Source organism: Pezoporus wallicus, unplaced genomic scaffold, assembly GCF_028554395.1.
Source record: "Pezoporus wallicus isolate ANWC-B61680 ecotype Strahan unplaced genomic scaffold, APGP_CSIRO_Pwel_v1 contig_4131, whole genome shotgun sequence".
Lineage (NCBI taxonomy): Eukaryota > Metazoa > Chordata > Aves > Psittaciformes > Psittacidae > Pezoporus > Pezoporus wallicus.
Genome location: NW_026641950.1, coordinates 10,882,168 through 10,906,000, shown reverse-complemented (window position 1 = coordinate 10,906,000; position 23,833 = coordinate 10,882,168). Strand labels below are relative to the sequence as shown.

The 23,833-nt window shown below is 40.1% G+C and overlaps 1 protein-coding gene across 3 annotated transcripts; it reads right to left on the bottom strand.

The window, feature by feature from the left end:
• Window positions 1-4,617: 4,617 nt before the first annotated feature.
• LOC130608304 (carbonic anhydrase 2) lies at window positions 4,618-23,148 on the bottom strand. 3 transcript variants are annotated; one of them, XM_057426146.1, is made up of 7 exons: window positions 22,974-23,148; window positions 21,856-22,053; window positions 11,470-11,588; window positions 9,957-10,049; window positions 9,151-9,213; window positions 7,920-8,075; window positions 4,618-5,482 (listed from the first exon to the last, which is right to left on the bottom strand). In XM_057426146.1, the coding sequence occupies exons 1-7, from the start codon at window positions 23,131-23,133 to the stop codon at window positions 5,363-5,365; spliced, it is 909 nt and encodes a 302-aa protein (XP_057282129.1). In that variant the 5' UTR covers window positions 23,134-23,148; the 3' UTR covers window positions 4,618-5,362. The 3 variants fall into 3 exon arrangements, with proteins under 3 accessions (XP_057282129.1, XP_057282130.1, XP_057282131.1); XM_057426147.1 differs by lacking the exon at window positions 22,974-23,148 and adding an exon at window positions 22,596-22,787; XM_057426148.1 differs by lacking the exons at window positions 21,856-22,053; window positions 22,974-23,148 and adding an exon at window positions 13,800-13,821.
• Between the last annotated feature and the right edge of the window lie 685 nt (window positions 23,149-23,833).

Sequence of the window (23,833 nt, the reverse complement as noted above, 5' to 3'; positions counted from 1 at the left end):
GCCTCCTAACTTGACTTCTTGTGAAAACAGTGGCCTTTCCTGTGCAGGGACTGTGGCAAACCAATTGAATTTCAATTAATGGATGGGATTACTCATGTCAGTGAATTTCCACATCAGTTTTCATGATCAGGCCCTAATTTTTCATACTGCTTCCCTCACACCCTTGATAATCTGAGTTCTTCCCCAGAGCGAAAGAACAAAAGGAAATGCAGAGCAAAAGATGGTATTTAAGAAGTGACAGCAGGTGCATTTTACTCATTCTGGGGTTACTGCATTTTATATCTGTAGGCTTTATCACTCATTGAGTACTTGTTTATGTCTGTAAATATCATTTAAAATACTTCAGTTTCAAAATGCTGTCTGGGCATAATTTCCATTACTAATCAGAAAGTATTTAAGAGAGTCTGATGCAGTTTCAGGGAGTAGGAGGAAATTATGTTTACCACTCTCTTTTAAGCTCATTTGAAAAATGCTGTCCTTTCAAACATCTCCAGGAACAGATTCTGAGTGAGGATGGTATTTTATTTTTCAAGCCTTGTTTTCATGACTTTTTTTTCCCCTGCAACATGTTGCTCTTGTTTTCTTTAATATTTCTATCTTCCTTCTCAGGGCATGGTGATTAATCACTAAAACAACCAAAAGATAAGTTCAGTGTAAGTATATAGAGGCCTTCTGGTTTTGAATTCGATTCAAGGGATATATTATTTGAGACTGTTATTTGAGAATAATGCAGTTAGACCATTTATAGTGACTTTTGAAAGAAATACGAATAATAAAGTAGTGAAAAGATGCATCATCCAAATGGCAACATCCTTTACCACCTGATGTATTGTCCTATGAAACAGTCTCATGTTCTTGTATCAAGTTCAAGCCAGCTGGTTGAAGAGGAATTTAGGTAGAGGAAAGAGCAAGTTCCTCCCTGACCTTTGAGTAACTCCAAGAAGGTATTCTGCTGCTACACAGTTTTGCAAAACCAGGGTCATTGGCTATCCTTCATCTTTTGCATTGGAAAGGGCACTCCACAGTCTTTCTATGGTAAGGTGCACTGGAGGAAAGCCAGCTGCAGAGCAGAGAGAGAGAGAGAAGGTTCCATCAGTCCTTACACTAACCTGCTTTTCCCTGTTTGGTCTTGGGGCTTCTGAGACAGAAGGTGGCCAGGACTTTGCAGGAAATTTTCCAGGTCCTTAAATACTAAGTGACGTTACAAGGCTCAGGAAAAATATATAGTTACTATCCATGTGTCTGCTCTAATTGTTTATATCATATTGTCTCAATGCATTTCTGCTCCGTTTCAGGGTGTGAGTTCAAAACAGTAGTGACTGCCTCTGGTCATACATAAATACAACACTTCATGACATGCAAGATTATAAAAACCAGTGCCTATTGCACCAACTTTAGGAAGTTGGTGGCTGCAGTTGGCTTTGAGCCAGCACAGCCCCTTACCATCATACTGAAAGAGGAATGGGGACAGCAGTGAGGTGCCCAGTTGCCAAATAGACTTAAAATATATCAAACACTCAGTGTAAGCAACTGTCACCCGGTGCTACATGACTGTATGAGAAGCTGTGGTTTGGAAGTGGAAGTGGCTGACACTAGGGGGTCCATAGGAATTTTTCAGTGAAGCCACTGTCTGTACTTTCATCACTGCTTGTGTCTATAATATTAGATCTGACACAGCTGTTGCTTGCAGGGCTTTTCTTTGAAGAGTTAGAAAATCCTAAAGCTGTCACTTAGTGAGCGATGCTCTTCTATAAACTATCTGGACTTCTATAAATATTGCTGACTCCATGTAGGGCATTATTATCTAAGCTCCCAGGGAACATCTCTAATCACAGTCTACCCTCCCAAGTCAATCTAGGACACAACCAACCCTTAGAAATAGCAGTGGTGAAATCATAAAATGTTCTAACACATGGAGTTGGCAGACAAGTGCGAGACAAGATCACAAACTGTGCAAAATGAACAGTTTGCAAGTAAATGTGCTTCTCTCTTTCCCCCATTGAAGTGCTGGCTGAGTACCTTATGATGGCTTCAAATTACCACACTAGCCTTCTTTTGTTTCCTTTTTTTTTTTCTTCTAAATAAATTTGCCTTTAATCAGAGCTGCCTTCTTGACATTAACACAATTACCTGCGTAATTTTTGGTTGCATGACCAAAGTGGTCTCTTTTTCTCAGTATGAACTTATATAGTTTTCTAGTTGAAACAGGTCAGAATGTGATATTAGAATGGGTGTTGTTTTAATTCTGCTGTAGAACAATTGCAAGACCTAAGTATAACCTCTTCATATGAGCAAATAGTGAAGGAGAATAGAGGTCAGGAAGATGAGCTAGGTCGTTCTGTCCACCTTTATCTTAACTGAACTCACCATTCAGAAAATGGATCGTGAATGCCAGGAAAATTATCTGAATTTCTGGGTTGGCCTTAACACATACATCTTCCTTGAAAAGGCTACCGATTGCACAAGAACCTAACTGCAACATGTGAATTTGTGATAAGCCCACGCACCATTTTACGCCAGAGAGGTTTTTTTTGTGAGGACTTTTTGTTCCCTGGTAGACCACCCAGGTTAAGACATATAGCAGGCTCTTGCTGTACACCACGTACATACAAACACCAGCTGGCATTGTCTGGCTTAATACAGAAGTACTTCATACTCATCAAAGGCAAACATGGCACTAGCAACTTTCCAGGTAAACAGGCTCATGCAAAGAAGGTGATAAACATATTGCTAATGTTGGTTGTCTTTGCTGTTACTTATGAAGCAGCCTTGACTTACAACCAAGAAGAGATATGAAACTTTTTATTGCAGCAGTTGTTAGAACTTCACAGGTGTTTCTCAGATTTTACCCCAGCCATAAGGCAGAAGTTTATGTTCTCTACCATATACTAGCCTGGATACTATTTAAGCTGTACAGGTACCAATGAGATTGTCACTTCTCATAAAGTCTTATCACCTAGTAGTCAGGCTATCATACTTGTCAAAATACGGGTTTTAAATCTGAAGATCTGGGGGTCTCATACTTTATTTTTTAATTTTAGGAGTGCCAGAGCATGTAATCATGCAAAGAGTAGGGTTGCCACCTTTGAGGGCAAGTTCTAGCACTTGTACACAATTCCAGGAAAATGTTTACTGTTCTGACTGCTAACAAGCACTTTGCTTCAGCAGAAGGGTGCTACTATTAATAAGTAGGTTATAAGTCCCTAAGTCTCTATTCTTGGACACTTATGCCATCTGTGCATGGTCCTCAGCAACCTGCTTGAGCAGAAGGGTTGGACCAGATTAGGTCCAGAGGTCCCTTCTAACTTCAGCCATCTTGTGATTCCATAAAGCATACCTTCTTGGCTTGCATCAGCAGCTTTAATTCACAATGTATTGGATCTCTAATTCTAGCTTTAGTGGCATAACCTCCCTTGCATTGTTTAGGGGACATGTGGGTAGTACTCAGGCCTGCAGATGACAAAGTCAGAAAAGTACTCAAACCACTCAACATGAAGAACCTGAATTAGTCGGCACAGGTATTGTAGGGAGAGACATTTGCAGCTCCATTCAGAAAAGCTGAATTTAAAACAAATTACCTGTGGCAAACAAACATTTTGTTTTCCTGATCTGGTTTTGGGGTTTGGTGGGGGTTAAGGTTTTGTTTGCTTAGTTGTTTTTCTGGGGGGGAGAGTATGTAAATGAGTAAGTTTTCCAAAGGGGGAGATTTGATCGAGTTTTCCTAAGATGCTTGTATGCGCTCGCAAGAATGCTTCATTCCCACCTCACCCATTTCAAGATGTCAGGAGTTTCAGAACCTAACCAGCCCAATTTATAAATTACAAAGTGATCCCTGATGGTGTAGCAAGCTCATAATAAATTATCTTAAAAACTAGGAGCAGAATCCAATGAGATGACAGATTTCAAGATGGCTTTTCTCAAAACAGCCAGGAGCCTGAGAAGGAGGATAGCCCCTTATGGCATTGTTTGGATCCTCTTTATTTAGAACAGATTTATATTTAGGTATCTATTGCATCTGTGTTCATGAAAACACAAGAAATCAGCTAGTAAGGATCCATCAATGGAAGTTATTGGAAGCTGTTTTCTGTTGAGCAGTATTTATGTTGAAAACATCTTCTGTTGAAATCATTCATACAATATGAAACTGTGAGGCTGAAGAACAAATGCTGAGGACAGTATCTTGAAGGATTTGGTCTAGTTGGACCAAACAGATTAATCAAATGCTATGAATAAAGATGAGGGACCTTGCTTTTGGGCTACTATATACGGACAATGTTTAAGCACCCAGGCTGAAGCAGCCCATTCCTAAGTATGATTTTGTTTAAAATTCTTGTGAGGGGATCTTTTCCTATGCAGCCAGCTTTGTTGATAATCTGTAGTGACTGCTCAAAGCTAACAGGTCTTTCTGCTGTTATAAAGCAGATAGGCTTTCTGCTGTCTATCAGAGAGTTACTTAGAGAAAATTTCCTAACATATCCATAGAGGTTTGCATTCATCTCTGTTGTCATTGAAACCCATTCCCAATATACTATATGTATAGTAATTATGTTTAATATACAGTGATGCAAGCGGATTAGCGACTCTACCCAAATTAAAATAACAACATGGAAGCAAAAATATAAGTATAGATTTATTAGAGAAGTTATCTAAAATACAATATTATTTTCCTCCTTAAATTAGAGCATATATTATTTCAATGAAAAGATATTTTGTATTACTTCTATGGTAATAACAACTTTTAAAGATAATACTTAATTTAGGACATTTTTAATTAAAAAAATCCAACTATCATTAAGATATAATCAAGGCTGTTGACAGCATGGGTAAAAATGTAAAACGGTCTGAAAAAATATTTACATGTCAGTTTCTTAAAATCTAGTAACTCTAATTCTCAATATTCATTTTGCTTTACTTTCTCAAAATACTTTTTTTCCTAAATTATACCTAGATTCTGTATCCCTGTGCTTTTCACAAAGCTTCAAGTTATCGTTAGTTATGTGTACTATCACACCAGAGGATGAGGTTTCTTAAAATGGCTTATTTTGCTACTACCACCATATCCTCTCCCAACTAGCCAACACACTGTTTATTACACCAAAATGTCAGTTGCAGCAATAGTCACCAAAACACACACAGCCATGCCCCCCGCCATGCTTTCCTAACCCCACACCTTAAGAACCCTTTCCTATTTGGCCAAGAGCCTTTCACATTTTATTAGCTGGCATTTCAGATGCAGAGCGGAAGAAAGAATGGATCTGGGAAACAAGATGTTGCCAGAGCACACATGGCAAAGGTTTGATTTGGGCTTAGCAGAAGGGGCTCCTCACAAACACAGCCATTTCTAACACACTTAGTGTTGAGGTTACTGGAAGGAAGCTCTGACTTCCCTGCTCTTCAAAGGCTGACATGGGCGCCAGTTGTCCACCATACGGCACACGGGCTCATTCTCAGCATTGAAGCAAAGGCCACGGATTTTACACATCTGTGGAAAAAGACACAAACATCCTCAAATGCATGCTCTTGTTTCAGCAGGCCTTTCTGAATTATACACTTTGGACCTGAGCCAGAGGTCCAACTCAAAGTTTCACCAGCACTAATGGTCTAAAGATGGTATCACCACCCATGTGTCTCTACATTTCATCCACACCATTTCCTGCCCCTGACACAGGCTCTTCTGTCCACAAAATAACCTTGCAAGAACAAATAAGAATGCACAGAAGACAAGGATGCAGGCACACAGTTACAGAACTTTGTGCACAAAGAGTTACTTGTCCTCTATGCAGATCTGAACTGAAATCCTTTCAGAATACTTTGCAAGTTTAACAGTTCTGGGTCTTTTGAAAATTGGATTTTTTTAACCCAGTTGCGGGGGGGAAAAAAACACAACTTTACCCTTGGGTCAAATTAAGGCAGCCAATCTCATTCAGCGTATCTTGATTTTCAAATACGGTGAGAGGGAAAACTGATCCATATCAATGGGAGCATACTGTAAAGTGTGAGTGTTTGTTCCTAAAGCACAACTGGTGTTTGCACAGACTGATATAATAAAAATACCTTTATGTCTAAGTGGATGTCTCCAAAACTAGTACAAAGACTGTGACAAAATAACAACCCACCCCAAATGTGATCTCACACAGACAGCCGGAACTGCTGACAGAAATATGTACAATATTGTATATTGTAAATGTGTATCAGTATACAGGACTTCATACAAGTCAGGCTGCAGGCCAGGCTTTCCTTCATTCAAGGTGGAAGGCCCGCAGCAGTGATTAGCCCAGGGGAGGACTTTACCTTCAGGACCAACCAGAACAAAGTCAGGAGCTAAACCTCTGCCAGGAACTGCAGTGTCACTACAGCAAATGATAATGGGCTTGTTATACCCTGCTGTAATATCCAGCTTTTGTCTATCTTATCAATTCAACTTAAACCCAGTGTCAATACTCTGTTTTATGATTTCCTGTTTTGATCCGTTTTGGAATGAAGAGGCAAGCTGCTTCTGCCACACACTGTTTTGATCTCAAATCCATCTTTGAAATGTCGATGGTAATATGAAGGGGTGTGCGTGGGAGAAACAAGTGGCTTCTTTTACCACTTGTAGGTGGTTAAAGTAGGTGTAGTAGGAAAAACAACTCTATTTTGATGAATGTGCTCTTGCCCTGTAATAAAACCATATTTGCAAACTTTAAATTATCAATAGCAATACCAGTAGTTTAGAATAAGTAAACAGTGTCAACTTTAATGTGCCCTTGCAGTTTATTAATCATAATCATTGCTATAATTATTATTTCTGATAGTTTTTGTCATTTATTCTGGTTTTATTACCTTAAGCCCCACAACAGCTCAGTTGCGCTTTTATAACATCAGTTGAATAAAACCCCTAGAATTATGTGTATATTGTCAGCATGTCTGCCACTTATAAAAGGGATTTAAGAGTTTGAAGAGTAAACTAACGCCCTTCACAGCTGGTTTATATTTATCGGCTACAAGTTCTATTAGTATCTCCCAAGCTCACAGATGTGAACTGAGGATGGTGCCTCTACGTAATTTCACTAATGGATGGTATGGCATTCCACAGGATGGTGCTAAACACTAGGGCCAGGAGGGATTTAATCTGCATGAGTTCCTTCCTACTAGGAAGACTCCATCCTCCTCAAGCTGCTAAACAAAGTACAGGATTTTTTCAGGCTTACGGAATCTGCAAGTTTTGCCTCTTCCAAACAATGTAGTTTTGTTAGGATTGTCACAATTCTGCGTGGGATTTCCTAACTCTGTTCTGTGATGAATAAAACTTGTAAAATGAGCTCTGTGTCTTGGAAATGCTGGAAGATCAACAAACTAACTATAGATCTAACGTGTGAGATGCATGCTTATAAATGCTTGGTATTTGCAGGGCAAGTATACCCAGATGGGTGATGTTTGCATGAATAGCAAACCTGCTGATGCTCACTAACATATGCTAGACTAACTCTGCATATGCAAACGGTCCTTTCATGCATGCTACAATTTTCCCAGATTTTTACCACATGACAGCTCTAGCCTGTCATGTGGTGAATATCTGGGAAAATTGGAAAATTTTCTGGAAATCCTCATTAAATATCTGAAAATATCTGGAAATCCTGATTAATTTTTTAACCACTCCCTCTTCCTCCTCTCCCCCTGCAAATTTTCCCTGGACTGTGTCCAAATGGAGGACAGCCTTACATTTTACAACAAACTCTACCTCTACACATAGCAGCAGAGTTCTGCCAGAAGGGGATAACTACTTCAGATATATATTTTTGACATCTGATGCTAGCTAATACCCTGCATAGCTCTGAAGCAACATAAACTGCTACTTTAAAGATCATCCGGATGGCTGAGCTAAGGCAATCAGTAAGACACCTGTACATACCTACTGGCACCATCCTTTGTAGACCTACCTGCTCTGGACTAACAGTGATGGGCTCCTTCAGAACATGCCAGATCACACACTCGAGCAGTGGAGGAGTGGTCAGTGAGCCGAGGTATGTCCAGTAGTCTCTGCATGCAGGAAGCAGTCCAGTGGGGTCAAAGTTTGTGAAGGAAGCTTGCTTTCCCTACAGTAAAGAAAGCAGATGGGCTAACATCAGGGGAGAGATCACAAAGACAGACTGGACTCGCAGTAGTGAAGTCTTCCGTGGGAAGCTCCATGTTTGGAGAAAGGTAGAAATGGAGTTTGGCATGAAGTGTTGAGTGCGTCCCACAGCACATTTGGGCTTAAAGACTTTCAGCAACGTATTTCTTATAAGACATTCAAAACATTGTTTTTCTTGTCAAATGTTGAGTTTATGCTCCTTGCTTCTAGAGACATGATTTGATTTTGCTTGAAGCAACAATGAGACTTCAGATGCCTTGTATGTACAAGGCCTTGTACATACAATGCCTTGTATGTACACTGATTGCACTGGAAACAGAACCTGAGAGCACTGTTTGGAGAGTCCATTGAAGTAAATGGCAATACCCATTTACCGCAAAGGAAGCCTGATAACAAAGATGACACCATAACCTCGTTCTTTATCTTTCCTGTCCATGTTTCTCCTTTCCACAGACCTTTACTCACTATAAAGGTACCCAGTTGCTCAGTAAGTACTTTTAGTTTCCCATTACTCAGCTCATTAAGATCACACACACACACTTCACACAATATTTAAAATACAGAAAAGCTTTTTTCATAAGAGTTATACATCCTGATCAAACTTTTTATGTAGACTCTCTGCTGAAACAGCCAAGAGAAGCATGCCCTCTCAGAGGAAGGAAATCTATCCCACACATGCAGAGATGAAGGGAAGTGCCTTTTCCATCTGTCACTGTCTAGAAAGGAAATCTACAAGAGCAGGTTAGATTAGTAAGATGAATCCTACCCTATAGGTTTAAATGCAGTTAAAAGACAGAGAAATGTAGTCAAAGATACAAAATTATCACTGTTTCTAGTACTCCCTGCCCTCTACCACACAAATTTATTCAAATCGCTTTTGCATTTAGGATTACAGGAGCATCAGTACTGATGGAAGAAAGGTTTGTTTTACTTTCATACATGCAGCAGACTAGGAAGAAGTAAAAAATCCACTTTCTGAAGAAGGCAACATAACATAGTTGTGATTAGTGTCAATCAACACAGACAGCAAATATTACCTTGGTTTGAACGGAGTTCAGAGCATCCACAACTTTCTGTATTTCAGGCTTGGCATTTCCTACCTGTAACACAAACCATATGAGAAGAAAATAACCATGAATTCTCAAGATACCTTTAGTTTCCTGTTGCAGTTCCCAAGGAAACATTTTCCCAGCACCATCTCATTACATAACAGGAGTACTACAGCAAAAGTGACTAGAGAATCATGCCAGCTGACAGCACAAATGGGTCAGCCAAGGACACTGGATAGAAAAAGTGATTTTCATTTACAGTGTGTAGATTTTTTTTGGACTTGAGCTGTTGTTTTTTCATAGAAGTCACACTCCTAATAAAACATCATGAGGCCAGGATAGAATGCACACTGCTGGGGCACAGTCATCTTCTCCAACCAGCCATGAAGATAATTCAACTACTACAAAATGTTCTGGACATTTAACAGTGGCAGGAAAAGGAAAATAGGTGTTATTTAGGCTGGTCCTACTGCAGATTCATACACACATAACTTTGTCAGCTATGCGTACCACTTTTCACTGATAAGAGTTATGGCAGTGTCACTGTTGTGATGAAGGTAAATATGCTGCTATAGGGCTGTCACAGTGATGAATGGCAGTCATACTCTGTAGCTGGTGTACAATTTTTATATGTAGAGGAAGCCAAGAATTTGGAGCACCACCCAGTTTGCTATGGATTTAGACACTGTAGCATAATGCTGCCTTTTTCTGTATTTTAGGCTCTTAGGTCCCTCTGCAACACAATAAACATTCTCGACTCATCCAATTAATACAAAAGAAAAAGGTTGACTAACCTTTATGAAGATGCCTACCACAGCCAAACCATCAGGATGCTTCACAGCTTCAGCAAATTTACCATATTTTACATTCCAGTGAACAATATGGAGCTAGGAACAAGAAAACAAAAGAGCACTATGAAGATAATATTCCATCCACAATGTTTGACAGATGAGGATGCAGGGAAGTAATTTATTAAACATTAAGAACAGATGGCATTTTACTGCTGAGATTTAAAAATTTTGTCTGCAGTTAAGAATTTGTTGAATCATTCATCTACTTTCAAGTTTCATTTATGAAAGAGATTTGTCATGCATTTTATTTTGCTTCTCACTTTTATTCCCAGATTAATTTTAAATGGAAATTGTGGTTGTATCATTCTGATTTTAGTCCAGTGAAACTCCTGTTATCTTCAGAATGAGTTTTTCCTGTATGCAGTCTTCAGGATTTTCACGTAGTATTTTAATGCTATATATGCTGGAGTTCTAACCATCAGTGAAATACATGATTGTCAGTGTCAAAGAACCACAGAAAACACATTAACTACAGATCTGACCTGCAGTTAGAGAGTTTAAAAACAGTCTTGTCGTTTTCTGAAAAGCCTTTGAAAAGAATATGAAATGAAGCTCCAGGTCACACTAGCCAGGATGTTACTTTCTTTTTCATTCCCAAGTTATTTCTAATTTAAGATCATCCATCTGTTTCCCCACATCTGCAAGTTGAGTTGAGTGAGTAATTATGGTACTGTGAACACAGGCAGTTGCAAGTTTCTCAGATAAGACAAAAGCTACTTCTATTTCATGAAAAGCATCAGTGACAATGAATTTGTGGGGCCATTTCTTTTGTCTTTCAATGCAAATCACAGGTATGTTCAGTCAATGCACATTTATGAAAGGGGCTAAAGCCTGTCACAGCATCCAGAGGTAGATTTCTAAGCAGGGGACAAGAAAAAGTGGGATACAAGGCACTGAAGTCACTCCTTGCCTGCAGTGCAGCCGTAATAGAGAATCTTAAACAGTTCAAGGGACATCCGGAGTATCTGGAGATATTACAAGGAGTGCCTCCAAGGTCTCACTTCTTTGCTTCTTTGCAGCTCCCCTTTGTTTCTTTGCTACCAAAAGACGAAATGGTCTTCCCCGAATTATTCTGTTGTTGATATAAATGTCTCTGATGTTAAAAACTGTAGCCAGAAAAAGGGGGTATGTGTGTGTACAGAGGTGCTGAAATTCTATTTCATGATTTTCAAGAGCCACTGAGAAAGCAGGGGAAAACCAGGGATAAATAATGTGGGGTTTTCTGTTTCTACAGTCTTTGACAAGAAGTACCTAAGAAAATTCTGATTTGATTCTAATCTCTGCTCTTGTAAGGAGCAGGTCTTGGATGGCATTGTACTAAAATCTTCTATGTTAACCTCCACAGTCTCTTGCCCTGTGAAGGTCCATAGAGAACTTGCTACTGTGGTGGAATATTAACAAAATAACAAAAGATTTATTATACATGAAAGATTGGAGAAGGTAAAGCACATCCTACCTCTGCATCATACTTCACACCATCCACAGTGTGCTCGGACCCTTGGCCCTCACAGGATCCCCAGTGAATGTGAAATTGTACCAGCCTGTAGGCTGTATCCAGTGCTCCTCCTTGCAGCACTGTAAAGCAAAGAGCCTTTATTAGCATCTCATATAACTTTTGTAATCAAGTCTCACTTCAAACTAGAATGTCCACTCAAATCTTCCATGTGAACTACAGTTCATTCCTCTGCATGCTGTCATGCTGCTCCAGATTGTCTTCGACGGTACATTGCTGCAGTATGCCAATATCAGTAATAAATGTATCAATACATAAGAGAATTTACAGTGAGCATCCCTTCAGCAATTTAACAGGCATGCTAATATTACAGGTGATGAGGGCAGAGCTAAGGATGTAACTTTTCTGTCACCAAATAAAAAAAAAAAAAAAGGCCAAGAAAAAGAACAGCCTTTGTTAGAGACCAGTATAGAGCTGTTCTATGGAAGTATACCAAATCATCTTTCACTTACTAATGTACTCTGTCCCTTCATTTTAGACACTTCATCCATTTAGGTCTTAATCCTGAAAATCCTGTGGCAGATTGGATTGAGCAAAATGCTTTTGGTTCCAAATTAAACCTCAACACCTGTTAGCCATGTGTTGCTGCAAGGTAAAGTGCTAGGCACAGTGCAAGGCATTGCAGAGATGTGGATTCAAATTTCTTGTCCCTCCCAGCCGTTATTCCTTGAGAATGAGTTTAAAAAATGGTGGTGAAAATGGCAATGCCTGCCGAAACACATTTTTTAAAATACAGAAACAAGGTGTTTACTTATGCTCTCCACTATCTAATCTTACTCCTGCTATGGGACTGCTCTAAGTGGAGTGCCCAGCCAAACTTTCAGTTGTTATTCAGCTCCCTTATTCTGCCTGTTAGCTTTAACCTTGTAATTAAACTGTGCCAAATTACCATTATATGCAGGACCAAGCCCTATTGCTGCAAAATGCTCAAGGCACAGACAATGTCTCCTCCAGTGCAGCATAAAGCACAGAACAATAACAAATAGTTCCATTAAACAGAGCTATTTATCTCAGTTATTAGAGAAAGGTTTCAGACCGCTTTTTTCCTAAGCATCTCGAATTCATATTAAATCTCTAAGACGTTAATATTAAAAAAGATTATTTAAAAATGTAATTTGAAGTGTTGCATATCTTAGAAATAAATTTCTCAATACACATAAATATATATATACACAATAAAGTGACAGAAGAGTGTTGACATCAGATATTACGTTAAGTGTGCTTTGTGTATGTGCCACAAACAAAATGGTTCTGTGGAGTAAAGATGCTTTCCTCTCAGTCTGCAATGAGTCTAGACATTACCACAGTACGTGCAAATATACATCAAATGCAGAGAGGAAAAGGTCACTGTCTGTTCAGGTTTGAATGATTCTGATTATATACAAGCATGGACAACAACAGTTGTGGATACTTGGCAATGAGGTGAGAAGGATTTGACTAAAAAATTGTAATATATGAAAATATAAGATATATATATAGCTATATATATATATAAAACACATTAGTTTCCACTGGTGTGCCTTATACATGCAAAATTTGAGTTCAGTGGAGAAATTTAGCGTTTGCCTTTGGTGAATATATTTAGAAGTCTCCCAACACGTATTTCTATTTGAAATATGTTAATATATGCTCCACCGCCATCTTTGCAATTTCCAATACCAAACAGTATTATACCGAACAATACAATTTCCAAAACTGAACAGCCAACAGACCAAGACTTGCCCTACCTATTGCCAAGCTATGCAATACAAAGAACAATGGCTACTTAAAGTAATTAAATAGGAACATATCTTATTCTACTTTTATGTTTCTTAATGTGCCAGCTGCCAAGAAGCATAACTGTCAAGCACAGGACTATAAATCAGAATACTTTTTTTCAGAGTGGCAACTGTGAATGTGCATTAGTTCCCTTTGAAAATGAAGTAATTGGCTGTTACATCTTTACAGATGTAAAATAATTTAATCCACACAATATTATGTTTCATTTAAAAATTATGCCATGGAGTTGCAGTATTTCAGTTTCAGTTCCTTTGGCTAATGGACGTGCTGCTTGTTGCAGGTACAAATGGACTGAGGTTCCACCATTCCTCAACCTTGGACAGCACTAGCGCAGCACAGGTTAATTTGCAATTATTAATCAATGGAAAGCATGCTGAAAAGCAGAACCATGCAATCTTCTTAAATCCATTTGCAGTGTTATTTCTTTACACAAAGTTTGCTATAGTCTCATAAAACTCAAAAGATGCACAAAAATCTCGGCAGGTTTTGCTTACTTTTCTCATTCTGTGGTTCTCAGATCCAGCACTAGCTTATTTTGACTCACAGCAGAGCATTCAAAGAAAGTAATAATTAGATTAGTGTGAATGAATACAAATCCAGCAGGCTTAATTACAGAACAGCCCCTCTTGTGCTAGCCTACATTAAGCAGATTTTTTTTTTTTTAATACTTCTCAAACTTTCCAAAGAAGTAAAATTTAACATTAAACTTAAATGGCAAAGTAGAAATGCTAGAGCTTTTTTTTTGTTTCCCCAGCACAAGGTTTTAAACCATGAACAAACACTACCAGCTTTTGCTATGTGTAAGTTCATCGAGAATCGGAGCGACATTCACACTGGGAACTTCCCTGTCCTTGCCCCATGTGATGTGAACATCAATTCAGGCAACACTGATGACAGAAGTCCAACCATTCCATCCCCTTTTTTTGAGGGATGGGGAAATTCTGATTCATATTTGAGCATTTATTTCATCATAAGCTCCTTTCCTTTTGAAATTGGTATTAGTGAAAACCATCCTGGAAATACACGTCGCTGTGCTCCCTTTTGTTACATAGCACACCTTCAGATGAAGGATGAAGACAACACAAGCCAACCTGGAAAACGCATTCTTTTCTTACAGACTCAACCTACATCATCACCTGGTCCCCACAGATGTGCAACAGCCTAAGAGGTGACAGCTTGAAAATGCAGTGCTTTTTAAGATGCTTTATTTGAAAAGTTACAGTGAGACAAATTTGGAGCCACAAATTTAGGTTAAGAAATGGTAACCATTTTCAACCTTCTACCTTTTGCTGGAGAAGTTAATAGCAGTAACATCCTGTAATTATATTGCACTGTTATTAAATGATTTCATAACATTTTCTAAATTAGGTGAACATAAGTATTAGCAGCATTAAGTTGGAAAGTCAAGTAACCACACAAACTGTCCCATTTATGTGTGTGGGATTTCCTGGATAAAGAAAGTGAACTTAATTTGTCTCCATTACACTTTCTTAGGATATTTGGAAACACGCAGGAATCAAAGGGGATTTTGCTGCATCTGGAACAGCTGCTTGCTGAGGCCACACAACTTCACTATCCTAATCAAAGGCAAGTCACTAGGTAGTTACCCTTCCCATGTAGAACAGAAAAGCTTTGTAAAAAATACTGTGGATCACTTCATATCTTTTTTCAGGAAATGGCAGCAGCCACATCTGTGAATTTTTTCAGGAATACTGTGGTATTACTGTTATTTAGCCACCTCCTAAGGGATGTTCTCTCTATACAAAGCAGGAAACTAATAAATCTCATCAAAGCAATAAACCCACCAAAGAAATAATCAAAATGGTTGAACTATAAGATTGTTTCATGAGTTAGAGTGAACTCTTTCCAGTCACACAAATTAATATGCTAAGAAAAATACTACTTTAAAGTTTGTTACTCTGAGAAAATGCAGAATGAGAAAGTGTTCTTCAAATGACAATCACTGACAGCAAAGCTCCTTCTAAGTAGCTGAAATAATGGGTCCAAACAGATGTCCAGAGCTCCAAACTTGTTAGAAAAGCTAGTTCTGAGAGTCTATTCTGCAAAAACCTAGCAACAGGACATTTCAAGCACATACCTCTGAGGACAGCCCTCTTGCACACACATTGCTTTGACATTGCCCATTCTTTAGAAAGCCAGGCTTTTGCATCAGCCTACCACAGATGTGCAAATGTATATGACTTTGTAGGTATGTGTGAAATATACACACAGTATATACCTCACTGATAATGTTCCATACAGACATCTGTATGATAGATAAAAGGCCTTGAGGAGACAAAGCAGACAAAACACTACTTGAAAAAAACATAAATCTGGAGCACCATGCGCTATTAACGGCACAAAAAAGGCTCTTAGGAGGATGCTCTGGGATTAGTCCTGTGTTCTTATGCAAGGATGGGCTTCTCCATCTGACAGACTGAAGAGTTCAGTTAGGGTAAGCTGCCACTTCTATGAAATGTGGAGTACAGAGTGTCACACTTTGTGAGATGTTTCTTTATGTTATCTCTTTCAGACATTCCTCCTAGGACGCTGTATCATGACAAGCAAGAGAGCAAGACAGCACGTAAGCATATGCCTGTAGGGATCATATTTGCAGAAAACATCTGTAATGGGTTTCATCAAGAAAAAAAACAACCCTACATAACTGGAATCTCATAAGAAAAAAACCCTACTCTGGCTTTGCTAGAGGGTTAGCCTGACAAGGCAACAAGGATGTTCCAGAGAGATAGACCAGAATGAAACACCTGTCAAAATGAAGCAAGTCTGCAGTCATGCGTATCTACAGCAGGTCAGTGGTTCTGATTCACCTCAGCTGAACTATTTCATCCAGACTGGGTAGCAGCCAGACACTCTGACCTGCTTAAGGATACAAAGTCATTTAGGTTCTTAAGTTTCCTCCCACTCCTGGGAGCAGTGGAGTTTTTTTCTCATGCAGTCTCTTTAATGGAGATTTTCTAAGAGTCACAAAGTGCTGCACCGAATCCCCAGCCAGCCTTCAATCTTCATGTTTTCACACTGTATGAGCTGACAATGACTTTGTGAGAACTGAGTTGGAAGCATTAAAATTCTCTTGAAAGAACTGGTTTAATTTCTGATGGTAACAGCTTTAACAGTAATCTCAGTGACTGCCTACAGTACTGAAAACTGTATTAGACACGGTGCTCATACTACATTGAGATCTATTGAGGGATGAACAAACTTAAGGTATGAGTATTGCCTACAAATACACAGCAGTCCCTAGAGCCTATAAGTAAAATCAACAAATATATCAGCTGGCAAGAGCAGCCATGGTGACATCTGGCACACAGCTGCATTACGTCTTAAAAATAAACTTTTCCAAGTGGCCTTAGCTGATAACAGCTGACTAGCTTCTCCTGGGTTTGCAGTAAAAGCTTCTATGGAGGAGAAATTTGGAAGAAGGGAGGGAAGTTGCCATGATTACTAAATGCACAGTTCATGTCAAATTTCTGCTCAGAAGGTGCATGCTAAACAAACAAATAAATAAATAAATGCTGCTATAAGGGAAGAAGGGCACTTTTAGGCTCTGTAAAGAAAGGAAGGCTTGAAACATGCAGGACTGATCTTAAGCCCTTTTACCTTCCTTTCCAGTTCCTGGAAACATGAGAGCTATTCTCAGGGTGCTTACATAGGCTTTGCAGCTTCTGGTGATTTCAGTTCACAGGAAAAATGACTTAATGATCACACACTCTCAGGGACCTCTGACTTTTTAGTCAAGCAGCGCAAAAAAGTACTTCTGACACATAAGTGGACGTCTGAATACAGTCCCTTGAAGCTATAAGCAATCAGTTCTCCAATTTATGATTCTGAAGGGTCAACAATGCTAAATGCATTTTGGACCTTCAGCCTATGACCATCTACTTATAACATACAATATTATTCTGGCATAGATAATATTACATCTTTGCAGCTGGGAACCCTAAAAATAAACCAGTGGCAGTGACTTTGATTAAGAGCTGTGCCTTGAAGGCAGCAGTCCTGCCTGTTCCTTCCTCCATTTACCAGCTGAGGTAGAAGTGTAGGAAGAGCAACATTAGCACAACTTTCAGAAACTCACTGCCAACCAAGCAGTGTTAATGCACTGACAATTGAACAACCAATGTAACAAAACAGACTGGTCATAATTCAAGACAGCTGAAGCATCCTCATTAATATTTACAATTATAGGAAGAATTGGGTAATATATTTGATTACAGCTACAGAAAGTCTCGTAAAGGGAGGCTAGTATCAAAGTTAATACAATATTTTCATTCCCCCAGGTCTCCTCATAATTTTGATGTTCTATTGTGATTCAGTATTTGAAAAAAAGTCAAGATTTACTTGGGACTCCGTTTTGGGTTTCAAGATTATCTCTAGCTCAGTGGCAAGGAAGGAAAAAGGAAACAATTAAGAGACTCATCCACAAGCAGAAATTACCAGTACATTTAGTAATGTCTCTAGAGCCTTACGCCATAGTTGCAATTCACTTCTTTAGCAATTTACATTTTTTTACAGCTAAAATATGGTATTTTAACATTCTTGTTATGGGATAAATTAATTGCTGATGGACTTCACCCCTTTATAAACTCATTATGCAGATGATCAGAAAATACAGAATTCAGTGCCTACCACTATGAATGTTTCCCACTTGAATTTCATGTTTTCGCGAATTCTTAAAAATTTTCTGGGAAACTTACATTGAGAACACATTCGAAGTATGTTACAAAATCTTCTTTTGGGCTCTCGAGGCTTTCTTGAGCAAAGTCACTTCCTGTGGTTTTACAGCTCTGAGAAGTCACTGTTTACTTCTGTCTTTTAAAGGGGTGAAACAATACAAATGTCCTTACAGCAGACTATAGTATGAAGTGTTTAATATTACAAATTGCCCTTAGTGAGATATTCCTTTGCTATAAAGTACCTAAAATAAGGTGGAGTATTGTAATTTAACGGTTATCGGCACCACAGGTCCCAGGATACAAGCATGGATGAACCTGAATGAGGTTTTATTCCTAGGGACACTTTTATCACTATGAGTTTCTGCTTTTATTTAAAGTTATAGGAATTTTAAATTGAATGCCTAAAATCACTTGAAACTTCCACTATTATTAGAAGACAGTAGACAGGAGAACTGAGAAAGCAACTGCAAGAACTGAAGAAGAGAGGCTCAGTAACAACTGGAAGAGGAAGTTCACTGTTTACTTTCTACATACAAGTCCAAGAAAACATTCCAAAAGACTGCAAGAAAACAAGAGAGAAGATATCCTTTTATGTAAGACAAAATCATGGAATCTTAGCACACAAAAGAAATGTTCATAAACATGGTGATGCTGGCTTGTGAATTTCCTTTCCATACACCATTTCTACCAACTAGCAACTGTGAAATATGAAGGGATTCACTTTGGGAGTTGGCTGAACCTTTACAAGTGTATTCTGGAATATAACAGCTGTCACACAAGCCAAGATATTTGAAGCCTGTACTACAAGAATTTAAATTGAAGATCTGGGAGTAATTGCTTAGGAAAAGGGTTTTTCTAAGCATCGTGACATCTAAGTATATCTAAGAAAATTAACAATGAAGTAAAACAGAGTCTGGTTCTAAAGCTATCATAAAGATTTTAACATCATTTCTTTGCTAAAACAGCATTGTAAGAGGAAATTATATAGGTCATAGGCATAATTACAACCAGGATCAAAAGTTACATCTATAAAGCTCCACGTATTAGTAAAGAGATCTTCCACAAGCAGGGAAGAAAACATTTTCTTCTGTGAAGATTCATTAGTCACATAGATTGCACACAGATTATTTTTCTTTAAAAAGTTAATCTTTTATTTTACATCCTTACTATGCTAAAGAATATAGATGGAATATCATTTTAAGAAATCCTAATTTTTTTCTTTTTTTTTTTTTTTCACAGAGGTGAACAGAAGCTTTATACAACATTCTCCTATGCACAAATGTAACATGAGAAATACACATTTTGGGGGGAGAGCATTTTATTAGGGAATCAACAGTATTCAGATTACATATTTCTGAATCAAAGAGATTATAACAGCTTTCAAAGAGTTGCAGCCAAACATGCTTTTTAGCTTTCTTATCTATTTTTATTATGCTTTTACTACCTGTAATTTTTTATTGCAATAACTCGTTTTGCATACTCTGAAGAGCAGGAGCCTAACAGATTTTAATACCCAGAACTGCTGTTCAATTTACTTCAGTGTCATTAGTTATGAGCCTGAAGATTCTTAATGAATGGATCTACTCCTTTCTGTGCAATTACTCATGCCTTGGAAGATTATTCACAAACAATGATCTTATTACTTCATTTTGCGCCTACTACCACAGATAATTCATTACTGTATATGAGAAAGCTCACAGGAGCAAGCAATACAGCCTGTGGGAAGTATTTACAGGATTTTATTTCATTGTCTTCTGTAAAAAATACCAGCACATCACATAATTTCACACAGTTTCTCCTTGTGACTGCTGTGGGATGCCTAATCAAGAATTTGGTATACACATAATCTCAAATTCAGAAATAGGAGTAAGTCAAGTCAAAGACAGCTCTATTTTGTGTAAGGAAAGTAGGTTACCTAGTTAACTGAATACAAATGAAGTCATTAAGCGTGCTGCCAGGTAGGTTCTATGCACTGTAATTTTCAATAGAAAGTGTGATACCGAAGGATCCACCCTTACCTGGCCTCAGAGAGATCTGTTTAATGTGGGGTTTTTATAAAGAATAATCAGTTTCTGATTCACTAATAGAGCTACTGAGAATATTTCAAATTGCATCTCCTACCCTCCCCCTCTGAAAGCTGTGTCACTACATATCTATCAGAGGATTCCCGTCACAGATGTTCTGGTTCTGCACTTTCTCATAAAAAAGCATTCTTCCTACAGACATTTCTTTAGGTTATCATATGTTTCTGACATTTTTTATTTTTCAAGTTCCCAAATACAACCTAATGTTCAGTCTTTCCAAACTTCTGTGCACACAAAGTGAACATGTAGTAGTTTTGTTGCACTGTGAAGACCTGAACTTTTTTCCTTTGGGCTCAGTAAGAGCAGAATGACAGCAAGTAGACTCACGTGTATCCAGGGAAAACGGACTCCCTTTTTTTCTACAATTTTTCTTCCCCATGACACTGTTAAAATGTACATGCATTCAGCTCCTTTACCTCCTCAGTGCTTAAGAAAAATAAAGACTAAGAAGTCAGAATACCTTTTTTTTTAGAAAAAAACATACAAATATTAATGTGGATGCTCTGTGTAAGTTATACATAGACCTACCTGTATTCATACAACTGTGAACACTTACAGCTGACCCCTTAATGTTTTTCAGTACAAAGATTGTAATCAAAATACAAAGTCAAATTCTTAGTGCAATGCTGAATGCCTGTTATACCATATCACATTACCTGCAAAAAACTCGCATTTTTCGTAGGCATGGATCATTTGTTCTTAGCACCATTCCCTAAATGATATTGCCAGCAAAACGCTTAGAAAAAATAGGGCACTTATTCCAGCAAGTTAAATCAGGCGGTGTCTAGAGAAGGCAGTGACTTCTCTATGAGATTGCTTCTGCTGTCTATTAAAACTAGAGATACATTCACTGTAGCAGGGTGATGATCTCTGTAAATTCAGCCAGCTGAAAAACTACATTTAAAGATAACCTACAAAAGCCTCGGTACAACTGGAGCTTAGATTCCATTTGTGCATCAATGTGGTCATTCCTTTCAAAAAGGATTACTAAAAGGGTTGCAGGATTCAGTGCTTAATTTCACCATACAATACAATGAACAGTAAGACACTGTGGAAAAACTGCCTGCTAGGAAACTTTGTAGGAATGTGTCAGATACATTATCTAGAAAGCCCAGCATCAAGAAATGTCAGGCATAATACTTGTCTGAACTACGAAAGAACAAAGAAGTATTTTCTAACCATTTCTCTGTTTCTGTACTAACCTGGGAGTATACTGGCTTCAGAAATACGAAATAATATTTTGATAACCAAAAAAAACTATTTTCAAACTATTTCTACTTCAAGTTAAGTGTAATCCGTTATTATTATATGGCAAATTTATTCCTAGGATGCATTTTGCCTCCTCTTTTAACCATTTAGTCGGTAGCTTATGATGAGCTATGCCTAAAATTGTTCTTGTCAAATAACCATGGGGTTTGGTTTGTTTGGCTTTTTTTTTTTTCTCTCCACAGCTGAACCCTTATCCAAACCCTACTGATTTAAACAAAAATAAAGCAATTCACTTTTCTGAAGTTTAGAGTAGGGCAACTCCAAGCTGCCCAACTGCCCAGACAGGCTTTGTTATCTTCTAATGGGACCTCAACTTCCTTTTAGCCTAAAGGAGCCATGTAATATGCTGAGTCCTGACCTTACTGAAGCCAAAACAGTTTGGTATAATTTTGACTTAAAAAAAACACCAAACAGAAACAAACTATGGCCTCAGCAAACATTTTAGTAGCAGTGTTAGTAGCAATCTCTCCCATCTCCAACTGCACACAAAGGTGAGGTCTCACCTGACTTGTCAGAAGAATCATCAAACTCCACATTGAAGGAGTGCCCGTTGTTGACAATGGCTTTAGCCGTGCTGGCATCGTAGCTGAAGCTGAGAGGCTTCAGACCAGCGTCGTACTTGGTGGCCTTGGTGCAGATGTCAATAGGGGACTGGCGCTCTCCATTGGCGATGGGGAAGTGCTCGTGCCAGTGAGCAGGTCCTGCAAGACAGTGTGGGAAAAGACACGGTGTTCGAGGGATGCAAATGAGAACCCTCACTCTAGAAAGCGGGATGTTCTAACACAGGAATCAGTCTTAATCCGAAATAATAATGCACCATTTGCGAGGGTTGCCGGTACTGGCAACACCGACGAAGGGAAATCCCATCTGGGGACCACGGCGGAGACCCAGCGGTCCCTCACCCTTTGGAGGCTGAGGATGGGATTTTACCGGGGTGCCCTCCGAGAGGCCACCCCGTCCTCCTTGAGCAGCGCCCCGTGCTCCCCTCCTCCTCGCGACGTTACCGAAGTAAAGGAATGATAGGAAACCAGAAGATGGTCCAGGGAAGCGGCGCGGAGCGCCGGGCCCGCCGCAGGTGCCATCTCAAGGTTAAAAGAGAGAAGCGCCACGGAGCCCGGTCCGACTCAGAGCGAAGGCTCGGCGCGGCGGGCACGTCCCGGCCGCTGCTCCCGGCAACCTGCTGCCAGGTGTCGTGTCGTGTCCCGCACCGTGCCGGCCGGAGCCGCGCACCCCGGGCACTCACCATCGTGGCTGCCGTACCCCCAGTGGTGGGACATGGTGCGCGGCCCAGCTGCACCCGCGAAGTCTGTCGCAGCGCCGTGGCCCCAGCGGGAGCTCAGGGGTTTTTATAGGCTCCCGCCAACTCCATGCCCTTCTCCGCGGCCGGAGGAAGGGGTGGAGAGCGCGGGCAGGGGCGGAGGGAGACTCCGCCGGGGGCGGAGAGAGCGGTCCCTTATAACCCGCGATCCGCTCTGGCTGCGGAGCGGCGGCGGCCCGGCCGGCAGCAACCCCGGGAGCAGGCTAGCGCGGGGCTGCGGCAGCCGGGGCGTCTGTGGTGTCACCCGTGTCGTGTCTTCCCACCCCCCCCGCCTCCGCGCCCCACTCCCTCGTATTAGCGCACCTGCGGGCGTTACGCGGGGTGCTGCGGAGGGAGCGCCGTGACCTTGCGAAGGTGCCAGCAGCCGCGGGCAGCGCAGCGCGGCGGGAGCCGATGTCGGGCGGGCGGCGGGTGTCGGTGTGTCCGTGCGTGTGTGTGTGTACGTACTTGCGGGCGGCCGCATGAGCGGTCTGCTGCTGCTCCCTGCCGGGGGCGCGGGGAAGGCTTGGCGGTCTCGGGGGCAGAGCCGCGCCACGGGGGGTTTGTCCTGGGTGCCGCCGGGTTCGGGAAGGGATTAACGGGGATTTGGAGGAGATCAGCGGGCTCAGCTAGGGGAGCTGCGGTCACGCTTCCGAAGAGCGGGGATGCTCCTGCTTATGACTCTTATGACTCGATAGCGTGTGGGGTTTTTTTAAATCCTCACTTTCGGAGAAGACAGCAGGTAAAGCTGTGCTTGCATCCACTTCTTACCATTTAGGAAACATACTAGCTGTAAGAGCGGCTCAACCACCAGTCCCGGGGATGGACTTGCGTGAATAAAATTGAGCAACGCATATTTCAGATGTTTTTATATTGCTCAACGCTGGTGTTTTATCGCGAGGCAGGAGAGATTGGACCTTGCCAACCCTTTTACAGGGGCTGAGTTTAGTTCTGCACTGCCTTGCCTTGTCCCTGCACTGTAGTGGGGCTGCGGGTCCCTGTGAAGCATCTCATACCCCATTGGGTCTGCAGAACATCCTTCTTGCAGGCTCTCCTGTGTCTTCTTGCTCCAAGCAATTTTTGGTACAGGAATGACATTGTGATATAAGTTTATCATATTATTATTATTATTATTATTATTATTATTATTATTATTATTAAGGTAGTTTATTCAACTATGGTTT